General features: G+C 37.8%; 1 protein-coding gene across 3 annotated transcripts in view; it reads left to right on the forward strand.

Moving 5' to 3' along the window:
- Nucleotides 1-21,802, forward strand: part of ROCK2 (Rho associated coiled-coil containing protein kinase 2) — a 101,148-nt gene that overhangs the window by 45,194 nt on the left and 34,152 nt on the right. For all 3 annotated transcript variants that reach the window (XR_012628006.1, XM_074861553.1, XM_074861552.1), the window contains exons 3-5: nt 8,569-8,669; nt 15,327-15,464; nt 18,015-18,275. Coding sequence is in view for 2 of the 3 variants with exons in the window: in XM_074861553.1 (XP_074717654.1) it covers nt 8,569-8,669; nt 15,327-15,464; nt 18,015-18,275 (500 nt within the window). In the remaining variant the exon portion in view is untranslated. The remainder of the gene's footprint in view (nt 1-8,568; nt 8,670-15,326; nt 15,465-18,014; nt 18,276-21,802) is intronic.

Raw genomic sequence — 21,802 nt, forward strand, 5'->3', positions numbered from 1 at the left:
AGAATTTTGTAAACATTTGAAGCCGCTAATATTTTGGCATTGCAACTGAAAGAATCAGTCCTGCTACAGCGATTTGTTTCAGTCCTTTCTGACACAGGTGTTTGTGTGGTTTGTGAACCAAATTGGTGAACTGAGCAGAATTAATGCAGAGTGGAGTGGTTGGTTTGTTTATTTCTTTTTGTTAAAACTAGTCAGGCAAAAGAAAAGCAAAGACCAGTTTCTGATTTTCATTTCACTTCACTGGTATTTATGCCAGCACAAAGGGAGCTGCTCAGGTGCAGGAAAAAACACGACAGTTGAGTTCTTACCGGCATCACCATTTTATGCAATTTCAAGTTGCTGAACCCATAGCTCATGTCTTTTTGGAAATTGTTCTGAGGGTAGCAAGTATCAGTGGAAAGGAAGAGTGTACACAGGCCTGCTGAAGCCATTTGCTACCTTGGACTGGGAGGAAGAGTGAGAATTGTATTAAGAATTTATGCAACAGTAAGTTGTTGCTCTCTTAGGTTAGGGAACAGCGAGTTCTTGTCTCTTCCGATTTTTCTCAGCAGTAGCTGTAGCAGATGCCTAGATGATGTCAAAATGTCAATGTCGAAAGGTTGTGACAAACTGATAGGCTGTCTGTGCTGGGAGCCTGGAGCCTGCATCCCTTCTCAAGGCTTCCTGAGGCAACCGTGGAGAGGTGGCGGGGCCATGTTGTGAGTTAGCACTCTGTAGAGAAAAGAGCAAAGGGAGGCAGCTGGGGTGGAGTTGTTGCTTATGATTGTTTTAATCCATATTACACAAACATTTTTTTTCCACACAAAAAAATGGTGGAGAACACTGCAATAATCATCACACTTTCAGTCAATTTGGTCACAATTTTTCCACAATAACACCTTGAGATGGAAAATTTTTCTTCTACCATATTCCCAGGGGTTTGAATACATCCTACTTCAGACCTACTGCAAGTCATTATTAATCAGGTTAATGTTTTATTAATAGTCTATTGTAAACTATTTCATTTTTAAATTAAATCTCAGATGAGACATTAAATGATTTTCAGCTCAACTCATAGTTTCAAGCTGAAATTCAAATGTTTTAACTCATTTCACAAAGCTAGAATTTATTAATTGCCTACAATAGGAGTTTACTATATCCTGTTTCTGTGACCACTTCGCAGAAGCAGCCTCTTCATGTGTTTAATATGCAAGAAATTTTTTCATTTCCTGGTTTCCCTTACTATTCTGATTTCTTACCACTTTCTCTAAGGCACTGAATCAAAGCAGAGGCACATAAGTATCTCATATAATACAACCATTTATTTTCAGTCTTCTGTATTGCTTTAATCAACTGTTAGGAGTCTGATTAAATTGCTACATTTTTGGAGTATTCATAGGACTGAAAAGAAGCTTGAGCTTTCCAGCGTGGGCTTGATGTAACAAATCTTTCTTGGTCTTTTCTTTTCCTCTTAAGTCATCTAGGCTATGACAACAGGTTGAATAAATTCTTCCAAGTCACTTCTTCAGCCGTCTGAGATTTGCTGAGTGTTGAATCATGTCTTAGTGACTTGTGCCTTTTTTGGTGGTGTCCCATGCAGGTACTACATAGCCTGTTAGCTGCTTCAACTTTTGGGAGCAGAAAGTTAAATAATTAAGCAACAGTTTTAAACAACAGTTAAAAATATTTAATCATATATAATCTTACCATCAGGAATAGAAGGTCATGAAGAATGGATTTTGAGGAAGTTCAAATAGCAGCAGCAGGAGTGCTACTATCAACAGGCCTGGTACAATCCAAAAGCCTTGACTCGCTAAATGGATCAGTGACTTCCTATGCATTATCCAGCATCACTGAAAAATTGGAAACCTCTATTTTTAAAATTATTTGCTGATGTTCTGGAGGTTGGCAAACTTCTAGATGGCAATAGACATGTTTACAGTAGAAGGAACTTTTAGTACAGGTGTGTCACTCATGCAGCAGCTTTGTGAACCCCCTGAATAAACTTTCTGGAAAGTGGCTTTTACCATTTTCCTCTCCAATCAGATGCTGCTTACCTTGAAGTTTTATCTGCTAGGATTAATTTCTTGCAAAAGTAACAGTTCTGGTTCCCTCCCTTACATTTTGTTATGTTGCTTGAAGTTGCTGAATCATATTCCAGCCATGTGTTTACCAACAGAAATGCGTTATCTAGTGTAGTGTTAATGCCTATCATTAATGTAATTCTCTGTGCTCCATACTTCCTGTCTGTGACACAGATGAAATGTCAGATGCCAAGAAGAATCTTAGAAGTTTAGTGCACTGTAGAACTCACATTGAGTTAAGGAGCTAATTGCCCCTCTGGTTTTCTCTTGGCTTCTTTAAGGCCACTCCTTGCCAGGTCTCTGCAGTCGCCTCAGCAGGCTGGGCTCTGGTTCCATTCTTAATGATATTGTTCTGGTAAGAGTAGCAATGGGAGAGGTATCAAATAAGCAACTTTTCCCAAGCAGAGCATGAATTAGAGCACAGTGTTTAAGACAGAATGTCTTAGATGTATAAACAAGTCACATGTCAGTGTTATTAACCACTTTTCCATTTGGGTACTTCGTAGATACAAAGCAATTCAGTTCTGCCATGAGGCTTACTTTCATTAAGTCAGGGATGTGTCCTCTGCAAGTCAGAGGACTGCTGCTTTCCGTTTCCCTGTCTTCCGCTCCTTTCGTCTATGTAAGACAAAATACTTCTCGTGTCCCCTTTCTTTTTTCTGGAGGGGGAAACACTAGCTAGTCTGAAGCTATGCCTTCTAGTTTCTGCTGCTTCTGCAAGGTCTCCAGCAGCTTCTTGTTCCTCACACACCTTTGAACAGATATTATGTATGCAGTCCTAATTACTTCAGTCTTCCTGTTGTGCTTTTTGTTTGGTTTTGGGCGGGTGTGGGATTGCAGCACTTCCTGGCTGTACTTCAGTTTAACTTCTGGCTAGACTTTTGCCTAGGGCAGCAACTTTTGACTTAATGTACTCCATAGCAGCACTCATTGACTGACTGTGTCTGGTCTGTGGGGATAAAATTGCACTCCCTTGCATTTTTATTCCTCCTATATACACACCCCAGAACGGCCTGATACATGTTCTTTTTAACTTTTAAGAAAATAACCTGGATATGAACATTTTTTTTTTTCCTTAAACAGAAGAAAAACGTGGCTTTCTCTTCCTCCCCACCCCCCTTTACTCTTGTAGTCACGTATTTATTCCATTTTCACAAGCACTTGTAACCTTCAGCCACATTCTTGCTGCCAGCTGTCAGTGACTGATCCAAACACTCTGCCCTTTCGGAAAGTGAAGCTTCATTTGTTTAAAGGTTATAGTGCCATTTTCAAGTAGTAAATCAAAAGCTGTCTTTAAACACTCTTGCTATCCAGCATTCCTGGTCCTTCCTGTGTTAAAGAAGAAACGTGAGTCATAGGTGATGACGTTCTCACATTTTAGGACTTTTACTCAAACGTTACAATATTTTTGATTCCGTTATATTCTAGGGCTGGGGAGTCCATCTAATGTCTTCCTTTAAACTTAACATTTTTCTTCTGCTGAGCTTTGTGCTGTTGCAAATGAGGCTGTAAGATATCTGTGGATACAGGTACCACAAATGTACAAACTCATCTGTGTGAAACCTTCTGAAAATTCAGTCCTCTTCTAAAAGGATAGTGTTGGAAGGGTCTCCTGCACCTTGAATTAGAGCTTGTTATGTGATACATGAATGAATTCATATGATCCAGTATGTTGCAATTATGACATTGCTTTAGAGTTTCTCTGAGCTTGCCTTCTTGCAGCCCGTTTTTTGTTTCAAGTTAGTTCCATGCTTGGATTATCTGTTCCATATCTGGACAGAATAGACAGTCCATCTGTATAACTGATATCTCCGTAACACCTGCATCCCTAGGTGGTTGATTATTATTTTTAACTAAGATTATTAAATCTTTGTTAAAGGAGTTAGGAGGGTCAACCTCATTGCTTTCTACAGCTTTCTCAGGAGAGGACATGGAGAGGGAGGTGCTGATCTCTTCTCCCTGGTATCCAGTGACAGGACATGTGGGAATGGTTCAAAGCTGTGCCAGGGGAGGTTTAGACTGGACATTAGGAAGCATTTCTTTACCAAGAGGGTGGTCAAACACTGGAACAGGCTTCCTAGAGAGGTGGTTGATGCCCTAAGCCTGTCAGTGTTTAAGAGGCATTTGGACAATGCTTTAACTTTTGATCAGCCCTGAATTGGTCACACACTTGGACTAGATGATCATTGTTGGTCCCTTCCAACTGAACTATATCCTATTCATCTTTTAGTAGAGCAGGTGGGATTTCTCCATCCTCAGCATTTCACAGGGATGATAAAACTGGTAACTCTGCAGTTGGTATCTCATTTCCTTACTTCATATACTGTTGGGTTTTCCATTGCTTAGCTGCAGTATTTAATACTTAAACAGTTTCACTGCAGCTGTATTAATAATTTTTTGTAATGTCTGTATTATATTTTGAACACAGCAGTATTGCTGTGAATTTCTGACCAATAATAATGGAGCTATGTAAAACTACACCCTAGTCTTTCAACATGTTTAAATCCCTGCCATCTCATTTCACATCTGAAAACATTTGAAACAGAAACATTTGAAAATAAATTCACATGATTCCCCTCCCTTGTGAGATATAACATTGTGTTCAAACATGTAACTGCACATTCTCTCTGATATGAAATTTGCTGATACTCCTTCTCTGCTGCTGCGTCCTGTGAATTTGCATTTGTCCTCCTTGTCTTGTGCCAGAGTTTATGATCTGCAATTAAGTAAGCTTCAAGCACACTCTTCCCTTCTCAAACTGCAAAATTAGTTCACATCATGAACGAAATAATAAACTTGGTGTGAGTGAAGCACTGTGCTGTCCTATGCTTCCTGTCTAAACTTCCATGATTCACTGTAAAAAACAGCTTCAGAATTATCTCAACTCCTTTTCCTGTTCACACTCCGGATTACTTCACAGTCGTATTGGTACACCAAATGTAGCACATTTTTCTCCTTTTGAGATTTTTAGTTGCCCCTGTCCTTACAACCTTACTAGCGGACTCTTTTTTTTTTTTTTTTTTTTTTTTTTTTCTTATCTCTCCCCTTCCCCTTCACACCCAATCTTTTCCTCAGAAGAAATTTTTAGTTGCATTTTGTGTTCCACAGGTTAGGAAAGACCTCTGGAGGTCAGCTAGTCCAACTCTCTGCTCAAAACCAAACCAGTTTTGATATTAGATCAGGTTGTTCAGGTCCTTGTGCAGTTGAATTTTGAAAATTTCCAAAGACAGAGGTTTTGCAGCTCCACTGGACAGTCCCCAATTCTAGGGATTCTTTCCTACACAGTAGGATTTCTGATGTTCCAACTTGTGTGTTGCCTCTTGTCCTTAGAAGTGCACCTTAGAAGTGAAACCTCTGTTCAACTTCTGTTGAGGCCAACCATTTAGACTTCCCTAAGCTGAACAATTCCAGTTCTCTCAACTTCTCTATGAGGATAATGTGGCCTCACCCTCTAAGCATCTTGGTGGCCTTCCATTAAGCTAGGGAATGTTTTGATATTTTTCTTGCACTGAGGAACTCAAAGCTAGACATTGCATTCCAGATGTGGTCTTAAGTGACAAACGGAGGGGAAAATTCACTTCCCTCAACCTACTGGTTATGCATTTACCAATGCAGCCTTGTATGCAGTCAGTGCAAAGGTTTGCTGCTTGTTCCAGTTTGTTCATCTTGTTGTCCACCAGGGCTCTTGAAGTCCTCTTTCTCAAGGTGCCTTCTAGCCGGTGAGTGCCGTCCTGTACTGTTGTGTGGTGTCATTCCATCCCAGCTATAGGACTCTGCATTTGCATTTGTTGAACTTTGTGAGGTTCCTGTCAACTCATTTACCCATGCTGTCTGGGTCCCTCTTAGGAGCAGCCCTGCCCTCCCATGTATCAACTTTGAACCACTGACCGTGACTAGCAAGTTTTCCACCCACCTTGTAATTTCTCTGTGCAATCCATGATGGCCTGGTTTGGCTGCAAAGATACTTTGAGATGTTCTGTTGAAAGTCATGCTCCAGTCAAGGAATGGAAATGTGCACTGCTTTCCCCTTGTCTACCAAGATAGACATATCGTCATGGAAGGCAATCAGGTTAATCAAACATAGTTTGTCCTTTTTAGATCCATTCTGGCTATTCCCATGCTTTCTCATCCGTCAAGTGCTTGGAAGTGGATTCCAGAAGGATTTGCTCTGTGATCATCATGAGCAGTGAGGTTAGGCTGCTGTTCCAGATTTCTGGATCCCTCTTGGTGCCCTTCTAGAACACAGACATGACATTTGCCCTTTACTAGTCATCAGGAGCCTCCTGAAGTTGCCAGGACCTTTCAAAGGTGATAGAGAACAGCCTGGTAATGCTGTTGACTGGCTCCTTCAGCATACTCACATGCATCCTGTGTCATCTCAATGTCTGGTGTATGTCAAGTTTGCTTTATTGGTCCTTAATTCTGACTTCCTCTACTGCAATACTTCACTGCCCCATACTGCTCTTAGCTTCAGGGAGCTGGGAGGCCTGTGAGCCAAGCTTGCCAGCGAAGTCTGAGGCAAAAAAGGCAGTGAGTACCTTGATCTTCTCCATGTCCTTTGGCACTAGATCCCCAACCCCACTGAGAGCAGCGGGCCCACATTTGCCTCATTCTTTCTTTCATTGCCAGTGTATTTATAAAGGCTCTTGCTTCCTTTCATAACCCTGGCTAGTTTCAATTCCAGCTGTGCTTGGCTTTCCGAATTCCATCCTTGGATGCTTGGGAGATTCCTGCTGGGTAGCCCATCCCTGCTTCCATGTTCCAAAACCTTTGCTTTTTGTGCTTTAGTTGAGGCAGTGGTTGCCCATTCAGCCAAAGTGGCTCTCTGCCATGCCTGCTCGATTTCTAACTAACTAGAACAGACTGTTCTTCTGCTACGAACTTGTCATCTTTGAAGATCAACCCACTCTTCTACCGTCCACAGCAGCTTCCCACAGGATCCTGCCTGTGAGTTCCCTGAACAAGCCATAGTCTGTTTTCCTGAAGTCCAAGGTCTGCTATTTTCCTTCCTCAGTTCTCTCAGGGTCTTAAATTCCACCATCTCATGGTTGCTTCAGCCAAGGCTGCCACATACTTTGTTATCCCTGGTCAGTTCTTTTTTGTTTGTGAGTAATAGATCAGAGTGCCTTCCTGACTCGGCCTGTTGCTCACTTGGGTCAAAAGAAATGTTCTTGATGGTCAGGCATCTCTTGGATTGCCAGGTTGCTCTTCATGAATATGTAGGAATGGTTAAACTATTTACAAGTTGTTCGTTATCATTAACTCCCTGCTGACAATGTCATCTTTAATGTCGTACTGAATTAACTATATCTCTGATCCTTTTTTTTTCCTGTATTCAGAGCAGAGATCCCCTTTCCTGGGATCAGATTCCATGGTCTTTGACCCTAAACAGAGATCTCAAAATATATACCTCTACTCCTCTCTGAATATAAGCATTGACAGCTTTTCATACAATTTCATGCTTTTCCCTGGGTAGAGGTCTTGCTAGAACCAACCTGTTTTGTTTTGTTTTGTTCTTCCTCTAAGCATGGGGGGGGGGGGGCAGTGTCAAAGGTTGTCACACTGAAGAAAGATTACCTCCAGTGTCATGGATTCCATTCATTGCTCTGATTATCTTTGGTCCTTGTAAAAAGAATAGATTTTAAAAATGCATTTAGCCAGGAAATGCATTCACTAGCATGCTACATTTACAAAATTAAAGAGTCTAGGACCTTGCAGTGTTTTTAGAATTTTCAGAGGTTGAATTTCACCGGTTTCCCTTACAGATTCTTACAACTGCCAACAGAAAATACTGAAAGACAGACCTTATCTGCAGAATATTGCACCAGAGGATACTTGAACCAGAGCATTGTAGACCTAGTTTTAAAAAGTGTAGAACTACATATGCAGTGAAGACTAAAAAGCATTTTGAGATGGTTAGCAACACAGACATACATAAACTTGAATTAGTATTTCATATGAAAGGAGTGGATCTGAAGTCATACCCTTGCATGATCTGAAGTTGTACACAAAGGTTACTGAGTTCTATTTGTTGCCGTTTGACTGCTGTTGAACCCTCCAAGTGTGTAGGAGCAGGTTGCACCTGCAGTGCTTTTGCGTGTACCAGGTACTTTCACACTCCTGCATTATCAGTGGAGTGTTGGTGGATCCTGGCAGCACAGTGGGTGGCAACGAATTTTCTTGAAAATTCAAGATAGGCATCTCGGGTTCTGTTCCTTACTGGAGTCTTCCTGTAAGCTTGTGAATGATAATTAGAGGTGTGAAATGAGAGTCAGCAAAATCCAAAAGATATTTCAGTTGTTATAGCTAAAGGTAGATGGTTAATGGTTTCCAGGCAAAAATGAAAGGGGATATTAATAGTGACTGCAGATTTCAAGAATTAGCAAGAAGGCTCTAAATATTTAAATAAAAATAGCTTATTTTGACTCTAAATGAAAAACGTTAGTGAAAATTCTTGTATTCTGTTGATACATGCATTATCCAACTTCTATTTGATTTGTTTTAGATGAGAAGATTGTGGAAAAAATCCGAGCTTTACAAATGAAAGCTGAAGACTATGATGTTGTTAAGGTGATTGGAAGAGGGGCTTTTGGAGAAGTGCAGCTGGTAAGAGTGTAATGATTTAATGATTAGACAGATTTACGGCTCTAACCAAAACCTTCCCAGTCTCGCATGCTTTATAAGTGCATTCTTATAAAGAGTAAGTGTTATTTTCGTTGTATCATGAGGTCATTTCTGTGCATAGTAAACAGTACACTAGAGTTTAAAACATTGGATTGGGAGGGAAGGACTTGTGAAACTGTTTGCTATCCTTTGATCAAAATGGAAAAAGCAACTTCATGGCAATTCTAAATTTCTTTGCCTGCAAGCATCACTGTATAATAAAATCTGAAGCCTTCCTATGAAAGAGCAAGCTGATAGTGCAACAGGTAACTTTTGTTTTGCTCTTATAGTTGAGGTGCTTGCATTGTATTTAACTGATATGACTGATGTAAGAACTTTTAAAAGACTTTTTTCTTAGTATTGTCCACTCAGCATTGTGTCCTATATAACATCTAATGTAAGAATGGGATTACTTTTTAAATTTATATTGCAGGAAAATTCTATTTTTAAAAATAAAATACAATCACAATACAGAAAATAACTTAGTATATCGTGCATAGTCTGCTTTTAATTTAATTTTGTTTTTTCCAGGACTTCCAAGTCATACTGTGTGATAAATAGCACAAAAATGTGAGCATATGTATAAAACAGATTAATATGTCAGTTTTGAAATAAGCTATGGGTGTAAGCACCAAATAGAATTGAGAATACAAACACCAGGGACAAGTTATGAGCTAACAGATAACTGTACATCAGCTGATCCATGATAATTTTCTGTGTAAGCATTTTTAGAGGAAGAACGATGTGAAGCAAGTCAATGGAAGGGGGATCAACTAATTTGCAGCAATTGAAGCTTGTTATCTTGTTACCATAAGGTAACAAAAATTACCTTTTTGCTTGTGCCTTTTGACATGGAACTGATCTTTTACTGTTCTGTGCTAATTCTGCACTAGGAAGCTGGGAAAATCATACTGTCTTGTAATGTAAAGCAATTCTGGAAAATACAAAGATGTTTTGGAGTTTTGTTAAGGAATGTGTCAAGATCTTGTCTCTGAAGTGCTTATAGAAGGTACACAGAGTGTAACGGCAATAAATTTATTATCAATTTATAACTTTATGTGTTTTCCATATTAGTATTGGTGAAATTGGTTGGAACTCAGGGGGAAAAAACGCCTGCGACTAGCCTAACACTATTTGCCCAACTCATGGGTAATTTGGAAATTCAGATGTAATTCAGGTAGCAGTTAACATTTAATCAGCAATTTTTATTCATTTATGTAGTTTTTTAAGGCAACTAAATCCAAGTGTGGTGATGTGAGAACATAGCTCCCTCTTCCCTGTTTCTTTCTGCATCGCTTGCACTTTGTTTTTATCCAGAAGAATTTATGAAGTATGGAGAGGAGTATTTCCAAAGATCCCCATTTTTGAACAAGACTTCAAAGAATTAATGTGTGTCTTCATATGCTTTTATATCCTTGCTGGCAAGAGATTAAAAACAATACCAAAACCTTCCGCAGAACCTTACTCATTTGAGAAGGGGCTGCTGCAGGGAGCTTTGTAAGAAGGCGGTCTACTCTTTGTCTTTTCACTGACAGTCACGTCAAATGGTTGTTTTAAAGTCTTTCATAACACTTTTTTTCATTATATATATATATCCACTTAGAGTAGCTAATAGAGATGCTCCTTTTTCATGCACTTGCATGGGAAGTCAGTGAATAATCAAGTTGTAAGGAGCAGAGTTCCTCTGAAAAAGAGAAGATGCTAATAACAGAAGTCATGCGCATTTTTTCAATGTCTCACTGATATATTTGCTGGAAGCATCCAAGAGAATTGTATTTTTAATGTGCTTCAAAAATCAAAATACATTATTTTCATACGTATATTTCTAAGAACTTAAGGGTTTTTCTAAATAATTTTTCATTTTCTTTTTAACATTTCATTTAAAATATAACATTAATTTCTTCTCGCTTAGAATGGAAACTTTTTTTCTTGATTCACTGTTATGAACAATTTAAATTCTAAAGTAGAGGTGATTTTTCACAGTGTACGTACTGCAGTTAGGTAGTTTGAGGGGTCTGAAGACAAACTACCTCTCATTTGCCTCATCATTATAATGGTAGAATGCATAGTAACTTGGTCATATAATGATGGTTTTTGGTTTTTTATTGTTATTGGTTTTTAAAATTCTTTAAATAAGCCCTTCAAGTCCCAAAATAAAAAAAGCTAAGAATGCTTGGTACTGGAAGGGAACTTCTGTGTGTTCGTACAGAGCTCTTCTGTACTTCATGTTAACTTAAAAGAACATTCTTCTTCTGGAATGTGAAAATATAAGTAGAAATCGTAATATTATGCAGTCTTACAGCTAAAAAGCAGTGGGTTAATAAATACAACTGTAGATCTGAACTAATATTAGCTGGTGATGAGGGCATACATACCTAAATTTTTTGCCTCACAAGGTATGATACAAGTTTAAACTATTGAGCTAAGCTATATCTATTTCTACTCCATTCAAAATGTTAACACCACAGTTGCAGATGATGGATTTGCAGTAATCAAAGTATTTTGCAACATGTTCTGTGATCAAAATAGAAATTTGCTTCAGTGGGGGCTAAACGCAGAAAGAACCATAAATAAAACATGATTAAGTACATAAGTTAAATTCATGAATGTCATGTTATCAGTGTGTGCTGTTGTGTGTAAATATTTGCAGCACAAATATTTGTTAAACTTTTGTAGTAAATATAACAAGCCAAAAAATTATGTTAATATACAGCATAAAATAGTCAGCTATGACCTCCTTCATTTAATTTTGTTTCCCCCAAGCTTTCTGCTCCAGTACAGCATTTTCTTGTGAAAGAAGTGGTGTGGAGAGATCAGCTTTCCAGATTCTAGCAAGAAAGCAAAACACATTCGCTGCTGTTGTATCTTAGTGAGATTTTTTTTTTAAAAGCCTCACTTTTCCCCCCTTCCTCCCCTAGAAAAATTAAAAAATTCAGTCCAGTAAAGAGAGATCAGATGACTCTGGTCTGAGCATCTGTCTTTGGAAAAACAATTTACTTATAACTCCAGAAGTATTAAACTCTATTCTTGAGCTCTGGCCTCTGACTTTGCTGGGTCTGTAGTAATGGGGAAAGCTAAGAAAATAATTGCCAGCTGCCAGATCACTTCTTCTCTTATGCAGTGCTGTGGATAAACGTGACTGGTGTCTAGGGCAGACAGAAAAATTGAATTATGGTCCTTAATATGTTACTTGTGGTTTATGCAGAAACAGTAATTTATGAAAGCTCATCCTGAGTGCCTCTTGTTTGTTTTCACTCGAAAAATCCTCTTGATTTGAAATTGAAACATAGCCTTAGTTCCTTCTGCCAGGTCTAATCACGAACTACTGTAACATTGCAGTGACACAGCAGATTGACTTGATCATGTACTGGAATAGAAAACTAAAGCAAGGCCAACTCTTTTATGTATTTGGGTAGTAAAGGATGGTCTGGGTGATAGTCCTTACTATGTGATTTCTTAGTTTTGCAAACAAGCGGTTGTCATGGCGTATGTAAACAGGTGCTGGTTTAGTTTTTTCCATTAAGTGCTTTGTTTATTAGGTTTAGTTCCCCAGCCACTGTTGATGTAGCTTCTCTAGTAATGCAAATAAAGCAGTCATGGTCTATTACCTGAAAATCTGTCAGGACATGAACTTTGGTACCCTATCGGTAGTAATTTCTTACAGCTTTCTTAAGTATTAGGATATTTGTGATTATTTCAAACCTTAAGAGTTCATTTCACAACTCCACTCTAGGATCTTCATTTTCTTTAATCATGGAAGAGATAGTACTGTTATCAATACTGCGTACTCAACCTGATAACTTCAAATGGATACGTTATTTTCTTTGCCTACAGATTGTCTTCTGACACGAATGCTGTAGAAATTATGGATGCGTTTTGTGTGTCCTTGTTTCCTGAAAGTCTTACGTTGATGAAGCAGAGTAGGGGGACATTCTTACTTCTTAATGCATTTTCATAAGTTAAACGAGGCCATGTTACTCAGTGCTGATGGCACGAAGGGATTTTCCTACCTATTTTGAGAGTTACTGTGGTGAGCTGCAGTTTAAATTTGGCAGTTCATTTAAACAGTTGGAAGAAATTGAAACATCATGACAGTTTAATACATGAATAATCTGCTATATGAGCCAATATATGTATGTACAAATATAGCTCTGGGTAAAGAGCACGGTGGCTAGCAGCTAAATAGGCTGTCTCTGGAGGCCATGGTGGCGATACAAGGAGTAACATCAGCGATAGGTCTGTTCACCTGTATGGCATGCCAAGACATACTCACTCTTTGGGTGTGCCAGTCTGCTAGTTGTTGCTTTGGTTCCTTGATTTTTGTAGAGAGAGTGAACCTATCTTGACACTTTCTCAAGAAATAATTTAGCCAACTAATAACCTATTGGACCTTAGAGAGGTGCACAGACTGTGATTGCTGGTCCCCCTACCCCTGTTTACTTCGCTTCTCCTCTGCATGAGCTTGCTTCAGGCTGTGCTGACTTCCTGAGATTCTTTTTTCCCAAGTAGTGGGAGACAAATGCAGGCAGCTATACTAACTACATCCAGGCAAGAGTATACAATGCTTTTAGGAATTGTAAACTACTAAATACATTGCAGAGCTTTATGTGAACTTCCACAGAAAATGCATCTTCAATTAAACCTCTTTTTGAGGTCGCTGGTCTTTGTGTTTCTTCTGGTTTTGAGCAGGATTACAAAAGCTCTACTTTATGTATAGTATGTGGTGTGCCACCAAGTCTTTGTAAATAATCCCATGTGGGATTAGTAAATGGTAAGGAGGTAGTTTTCAAAATCCTGTTTTAGGACACCTTCGCTAGCTGGTTAACTGTTAATGTCTTAAAATATACATGCTTATAGAGTTGTTAATGCATGTAGATAATGTGTTTCTGTTTTGGTGTATGGTTGGAGTTCTTTTGGATCTAGCTGTACAGAAGGTTGTTGGTTAGTGTTAGACTATGCAAGATACTAATCCTAAAACTTTTGTACCTATATCTTCAGAGCAAAAAGCCCCAATTTCAAGAATGGTAAGTTCATAAATAATAATGTTTCTCTTCACGTTCTCACTCTTTTCAGGATTTCCCCCCACACCCCTTATGCTTCTCCTGTTTCTAGAGATCATACTTGTTGGCTTCAGCAACACTAGTGTTTACAGCTCCTCAGGAGGAGACTGATGCTCCCAGATCTGTAGACCACGTAGGTGCCTCTCTGTAGCTTTGCACTGCAGACATAATGGACCTGAAACATTTACAGTTGTTCAGGAGAAGAGCCTATTAAACACTCTTTCAAGTAGCGTAATTAAACTCGGACATTGTGTAAAACCTAGAGGTTGGAGGATATGGTTTATTTTACTAAATATGAGGGTTTTAAATGTGCCAGAAAACTGTAACAGTTTGGTTCTGATTTCACAAATTAGTCCACTGAATTTTTTATTTTAATGTGAAGAAAATATGCAGAAACTTAAGATGCAGTTAATTTCTTTTTTTCTGCTGACTCGGACATCTTGCAGCTGAATGCTTCTCACCTTGATTTCTGCAAGGAACACTCAAGAATGTTAAAAAAAGCCAGTCGTTTCGGTAGTTGTTTCATAAACTAGCATAAATCTAATGCTGTTTCATTAGCAGAGTAATGACTTTACAGTCTGTACTTTTAAAGATTTTGTTTCATGTCCATATTCAGATGAAGTTTTAAAAAAAGTTTTAATTTCAGTTTATGTTATTAATTTTACACCATTTAAAGTGAATCTAAGAACTACTTAAGAAATAGGAGCAATCTTTTATTTCAAAAATAAAAATTGGAAGAGGCTGAAGTGGACTGCTTGCAGAATTTCTGACATGAATGCAATGGATATAGATGGTGTTCACAATATGAAAATATAAGCAGAGTTGCATTTTATTTCTTCTTACACAATGGAACTTTTCAAGGTGGAATAGACAAACATTTCCTTTTTTCTTCTGTAAACGGAATTATTTCATTTTTTGTTTTAGTGTTCTGGGTGATTTGAAGTAGGCATGTTCACTCAGAAAACATTAAGAAGAGCAATCCAGTTCTTTAGAGAAAGATGGTACTTTTCTCATTCTGAGTTTTGGGTTGGGTTTCTTTTTGGGTTTGGTTTATTTTGGTGGGTGTCCCCCCCCCGTCCCCCCCCCCAGTTTCAATTTGAGTAAGCAGACTATTGGAGTCAGCTGTCATTTTTATGCTCATAGCCATAGGGAGGAAGAACATAGGCTTGTACCACTGCATCTTCAATTAAACAGCTACCTCCTAAGAGCTCCTGCGGCATGTTCTTCTCAAGGCCCTGCAGTTCCTCTTCTGGGGTTGCAGCGGCAGCTGCAGCAGTTGGCCAGGCTCTGGTGTATTTTCCTTCGTTTGGCATCCTTCTTGTTCCACCCCTGCTATGCTTTTTTGGAGCAGCTGTTAGAATTTTCTTTCCAGGTTTGGAAGTTCTCTAATCCTTACTGTATAAAAAATTGGGTATATGAAGACCTGGAGGCATTGCATCCCAGAAAGCAGTTTGCACATTGGAGAAATATACTATGCTGGTATTCAATTTTTTTACAAGGCATTTTAAAAAAGTTGTTTCTCTTCTTTCTCAACCAACAGGTTCGCCATAAAATGACACAGAAGGTTTATGCAATGAAGCTACTTAGTAAATTTGAAATGATCAAGAGATCAGATTCGGCCTTTTTCTGGGAAGAAAGAGATATCATGGCCTTTGCCAACAGTCCGTGGGTGGTTCAGGTAAGGAAGAAATGTAAGAGTAAAACAATAATAATTATAATAAAGCCATAAATTTTTCCCAGTCTAAGGCTGATTTTGATTTTACATCTGAACTCAAATCATGGTTTAGGTTCAGATTTTACTCTTGAAAAATGCATATTTACAACAGTTTCACTGAGTTTTGTGTATTTGGCTGAGTTAGAAAGTAGATTAATTTACATTTTAGTCATTACAAATCCGTCATAAAACAGTATTAAACAGATTTTTGACATATCCACATAATTATTTGGAATAGAGAGTATACCTTTCCAACTAAGAAAAATTCTATATAGAAACAAATGTCAGCATTATTTCCAGTCTTTCCTCATGATACAGTCAGTTTGATCACAGACGATAGGTATTAAGAGTGCTTTAAGCAGTTACTGTCTTTTCATCTGCAGTTTGGTAGATGGATAAGTGTATACTCCTGGTCTCCTGCAAGGCAGGAGGTTGTAGCAGTGGTTTGCTTGAAACCATCTTCTTTTTAGTGGTCAGTTACTGCATCTCAGCTCAGAAGTGATATCCCAGTAATGGAGAGCTGACAACTTCAGCTGGTCTTGAACACTGTTTCTTGCAGCTAGCTGTATCATGACATGTATCAGCATCATGTTTGTAATATGAATTATGCCTTTGGGAAGAATTAGTACTGAATATTGCAATTTGTTGTAACTGGGAAATTACACCAATTAATAAAAAAAGTAGTGAAAGCATATGCTTAGAGAAATTGTATTTCATTTTATTAAATAATTAATACATTCAAATGCTCTTGCATATATTGCCGTGCTTCTTGTATTTAATAAGTAAAGACTGGCTTTAAGCTTTCCATATAGTCCATAAAGTCCATAGCACTTCATGTGTGCAAGAAATGCTTTACAATGTTTTTTTTTCTTTAGGTGTTTTGCCCATCTGAGCATATTCTGTGTTCTTGCCTATATTCAGCAGCAATACTTAACCAAATAGATGAATCTTTGACTCCTTTGTTTTTGATAGTAGTTGTCTGGAATTATTTTTATTATTCACATGCAGTTGAAAGTAATGAGAATTGTATGACACTCAATTTTCAAAGGAAGGCATAGCGAGCGAGATATAAAAGTGTGTATTTGTAAATAGCAAATGAATTAGTGTAGTTGCAGTTGTGCCTTCTGTGATGAAGTGTATTAGTATGCTATATTTAGGTAATGTGGTCCAGTGGGATAGGACATTGAGCTGGTTTTAAGAAAATGTAGGTCCTGTTCTGAGCTAGAAACTAGGACAGATCACACTGCTTCTCTGTGCCTTCTTTTTTATGTGAAAAGTGAAACCAGAGCTCTAGATAATTTTGATTATTTTTTTTTTAAAGAAATCTCTTGAGGGCAGTAACGAAAGTGCTGTATAAAGGCATAGCATTGTTATTTGTAATTGTGTTATATTAATATCTTTGCATGTGAATACAGAGACTATTTTGGATTTTTAGATTTAATTGCCAAATGCATTATCGTGTATTGTATATGCTATCAATTTATGAAAACAAATACAGGGCAATATATGTATATTAAAATACGTATTTATAATATAGGTCTTCTGTCACTAATATACAATAAGTTTTAATCTAAAGGTCAAATCTTAATAACATTCCTGGCTTTCATGGTTCCTCATCTCCACAAACTCCATGTTTTTGATTTCCTCCTTTTCACACATCCTCTTTCTCAATTGTCTTTGAATTTTGTGTGGGTAACTTAAAGATGTGAATGATTTTAGTTTTTAATGTAAAGGAGCAGTGTTCCCTGAGAAATAAAGCAAGAGGCTTTCGGAGACTTTTTCACACCAGTCATTGACAATTGATAGTAATGCTTTTTGCTGGTGTGGGCCATTTTCAGACCTGGTGATCTCTGGGTGAAATCTCTAAAACTTCAGCACTCGGAGTCTGAAGAGTCTAAAGAAACTAACCTTAGATTCACTGTCGTGCCACTAGGAAACACACTAGCTGCAACCTATACCAGACCATTATTTTATTGTTAAGGATAATTTCTTTGTGTTGTGTTATAGTTGTGTTCAGGAATATCTTTTTTTTTTCTTTCTTATTTCAATATACATGTTGATTTAGGACAAAATCAGTAGTGACAAGTATTTTTGTAAATATGTACAGAGATAAGATTTATAATAAAATTTAGAAACAGTCTCAGATGCTGTTCACTGTTGAGCTACCTTCAAATCAATACATGATGCTCCCTTTCTCAGATTTGATGTTTTGCATTTTGACTCAGTGATACTTTTTAATATCAAGAAACATGGGTATATAGAAGCTCATACTACTAAAATAACGAGGAAATCTTTTTTTGCTTGAGGAGGTTTTGAAGTTCAGTAAATTTCAAGGTACTGTCATAATTAATAGAAAATGTAGATTGAACATAAAAAATGAAGTTACTTTTCATCAATCTTGGAAACATATGCTCAGGTTTAATGAAACTTCAAGATAAAGTGCTTTATTCTTTTTCCTAGCTGTCTCTGAAAAGTAATTGTGCTTTTTTCTTTTCCTTTTTTTCAATGTTGCAGCTATTTTGTGCCTTTCAAGATGACAAATACTTGTACATGGTAATGGAATACATGCCAGGTGGAGATCTTGTAAACCTTATGAGCAATTATGATGTGCCTGAGAAATGGGCCAAGTTCTATACAGCTGAAGTTGTTCTTGCTCTTGATGCAATTCACTCCATGGGCTTGATACACAGGGATGTGAAGCCTGACAATATGCTTCTAGATAAATATGGGCATCTGAAGCTGGCAGATTTTGGCACTTGCATGAAAATGGATGAAGTAAGTATGCAACTGATTAATTTATCATCTATAAAACTGTAATTCTGAGGTTATTTTCTTATGAATTATAATACCCAAAGGAGTATTCATCAAATGGTCCGCATGGTTGGGAAGCTGTTCCTTGTCTCCTAGTTTTAAATACAAGGGTACTTTAAATAGTGTAACCTTGTCTATAATAAACTGTTCTGGCACATGGAAGAAGGATGTAAACTTACTTTTTGTTGTTTTTGAAAGCATGTGTGTTTATGAATTTCAGAGGTTCATTCTTTTTGCCAAATGTCTGAAAAGCTTATGAGACAACTCCTAGTTTCAACATTGGTAACCCTGGAACAGTTCATAAACTGACATTTTTCTGTAAATGAAATTATTTTATAGGCAAGATACAGTGTGTATTTTTTTTTTTTTACTGTGTCTGTTCTCATAGCATCCTCTAGTGGTCATTAAAATCAGGTCACAGTAAGGCAGCAGTGGTATGTGATACATTGATTGAAATTTGTTAGCTGTTTGTCAAGATGTCATACATTTTAGTTTCCCAGATTTTACCATGTACAGCCAAATACAGTTTTCTAATGAGATTGTATAAGAATATTTCATTTCTAAGAGGATGTAATACTTTATATTATTAAAGGAGACTTAAAAATAAAGGTACCCTTCGTAGTTTACACTTTTAAAATCTTCCCTGACAAACAATGTTATGCTGTAATTTACGCAATATATTCTTCCTGTGAAAAATTATAATGGATTCTAAAAAAACTGCATATGAATGTGTGTTACGGTTTGCCTGGCCTTTGAAAGGTTTCTGTATTAATGTTGGCAAGGATGATCCTTTTAAGCTTATTTGCTTTAATGTGTTAGATTTTTTTTTTTTTTCTGTATTGTTTAGGCAGTGCTTGGTATAATCTCTGCAATGTCCTTAATTTGCATTTGCATCATTAAGTTAATGTCTCTTCAGCTGTATCTATAAGTACTGTCTGGTTAGGTTTTCTTTACTGTGACTATATTAACTTCTGTGAACAACTACAGCTGTTTAGTGAGGTTCAGTAGTCTGTTTAGTTCTGCTGTAGTTGTTACTCTGAAGGCAGATAGATTGTTTACCTTAACTTTGATTATTTACTTGCCTATATTTTAGGGGACAGGATTTACTTTAGTTGAAAAAATCAAAAGCAGTACATGATCTCTTAATTTAGTCCTTAAAAAAATTAATCTTGGTTTTGAGCCAGTGGACTGTAGGTCTTAAGAGAATCTGATGTTCATCAGAACAGGCAATAAAAAAGCATCAAAAAGTTCATAATACAAATCTACAGAAAAGGGATGATCCTTTATGCTATTTTAGGGATCCCAGAAATGGTGAGCCCAAGACTTTTTTTCCTTTTTTTTGTGGTTGTTGTTAAAAGAAATACTAAAATGTGATGATCATATTATAAATGTGAGAAGTGCATGCACATTTCTTGTAAAGAGTTATAGTGAGCTCCAGTTTGGACTGGGCATCATCAGTGAACCAGTGATGTCCTAAAGAAGTTAACTTTTTAACAGATGACATTTTAAGTTCCTCATGTTTCTCAGACTCAGTGGAATGGCAAAAATTTTTTCATACAGGAAGCTTTAGAAGTTGAGAGGTTCTGGATTGTCTCCAAATCTCATGCTACTTCTTACAAAACATGAACGCATCCCAGCTGTGTAAATACAATATTGGTGTTGGCAGGAGGATTTCTAGAAAAGACATGCTTACCCAAAACTTACTTATTTTTTCTGATTTGGAGTTCTTTTAGCAGTTGTGCACATTAGCATCTTCCTTATGCTGTTGAGAGCCCAGGAAATTTCTGCTGCAATTTGGTGAGAGACTTTTTTTGACCTTTGCTGTGGAATTGAATTCAGTGTCCTCTTAAGTCTTCCAGGCCAGTCCAGACACTTGCAGCAGAATTCCTCCTTACCTGAAAAGAATTGCTAAGTGTTTTGGTGATCTTTTCCAACATAAAAGGAATTGGCCTGTTAATGTAACTCATTTGTGATGGTTTGGGGGGTTTTTTGATTTTTTTTTTTTTTTTTTTTTTTTTTGCTTTGCTTTTTTTAAAACCTGCAACAAGGTGAGTACCTCTATACTTGAATAAAGAATGGAGTTGGCCTCAAAGGTTTAGTAGGAATTGTGGTTCTCTTTTGGGGTATGATAAGGTAGTCCAGGTCAGGTTTCACCAGACTCTGTAATCTTTGGGTTTTCTATAAGAAACCAGACAGTAGTTGGCTTTGCTAGCTTTCACAGAGCTAGGAACTCTTAGTGTTGCCAGGTTCAGTACATAATGCTGTCTTGTGCTAACTAAGCTTTTAGAATAGCACAGGTTTAAAGGATATCTATTGAAAAAAGATGTGACCGAAAGAAGGGATGTTTACCATTTAGGATTATCACCTCAGCTCAGGCAGTTTAGCTGAAAGAAGGAACGTGTTCCTCTTTTTAGAACTCAATTTATTTCTCATTGAAGCTCGTCCAAGACTCTGCTGGATCCTTCTTGCTTCAGTTCATTGTCTGCAGCATGCTGCACAAGTCCAGGTGAAGTGTTAACACCTGATCTGAGCTATCATAATGTTTCAACACAAGCACTCTCCAGCTCTTGTTTACTGAAAAGAACTTCATGAGGAGCAGTGCAAGCCTGATTCTCAGCCTTGGTTCAAGACAGCAAGTCAGTCAGGTTTGATGGAGATCCTCCTGAGGATGAAAACGGAACTGCTTTGTATTCAGCAATATATTTCTGAATGATACTAGGAAACACTACAGCCTCACCACCAAGTTGTCATAAGCTGTGAGAACATGCTGTCTCTCCTAGGCAGCCTTTTTAAAAATTCTGCACTGTACATTTCTCACATAGCTGCAGGAGATGAGTTCCAAGATCCACCTTGATCTTTTGAGGTGATAAGAAAAGTCTTAGGTAAAACACTGGCCTGAGACTCCCAAAAGGAAGCTTTGTATGAGAACTACTATAGTAAGTGTGCTATTCAGGAATAAAACAGAGGCTTAGTATTTGAAACACAGGAGTAACACTTTGCCCAGAGAAGACAGCACCCTTTAGATCTATCTCTTCAAATGTTGAAATACAGATGGCGGAAGTCATCATGCAGAACCTAGGGACTGTCAAGATGTCATGTACTGCACAGAGAGAGGACTTCCCTGTTTACTTGGCTTTGGTGCCAGAGATCATAGAAGCTAGTCTGACTGTGGTATTAAGAGTATCCAGTACTTATAAATGCATACAGAGCAATGCCTAAGTTCTTTGAAAGAACAAGTGTATAAATGAGAGGAACAGAAATCTGGGAATATTATATTCAGATGATAATGGACCAACCTCCCCAGGGATGTGGTAGAATCCCCATTGCTGGAGGTTTTCAAGCTGCGGTCAGACAGGGTCCTAGATAATATCATCTGGGCTCCCTTTCCCCTGGCAGGTTGGTCCAGATGATCTTTCAAGTTCCCTTCCAACCTGGGCTGTTCAGTGATTCTGTGAATGCATTTTTAGATTTGTTCCTGAGACAGAAGGTAA

The sequence above is a fragment of the Strix uralensis genome, chromosome 3 (genome assembly GCF_047716275.1).
Source record: "Strix uralensis isolate ZFMK-TIS-50842 chromosome 3, bStrUra1, whole genome shotgun sequence".
In the NCBI taxonomy this organism is placed as follows: Eukaryota; Metazoa; Chordata; class Aves; order Strigiformes; family Strigidae; genus Strix; species Strix uralensis.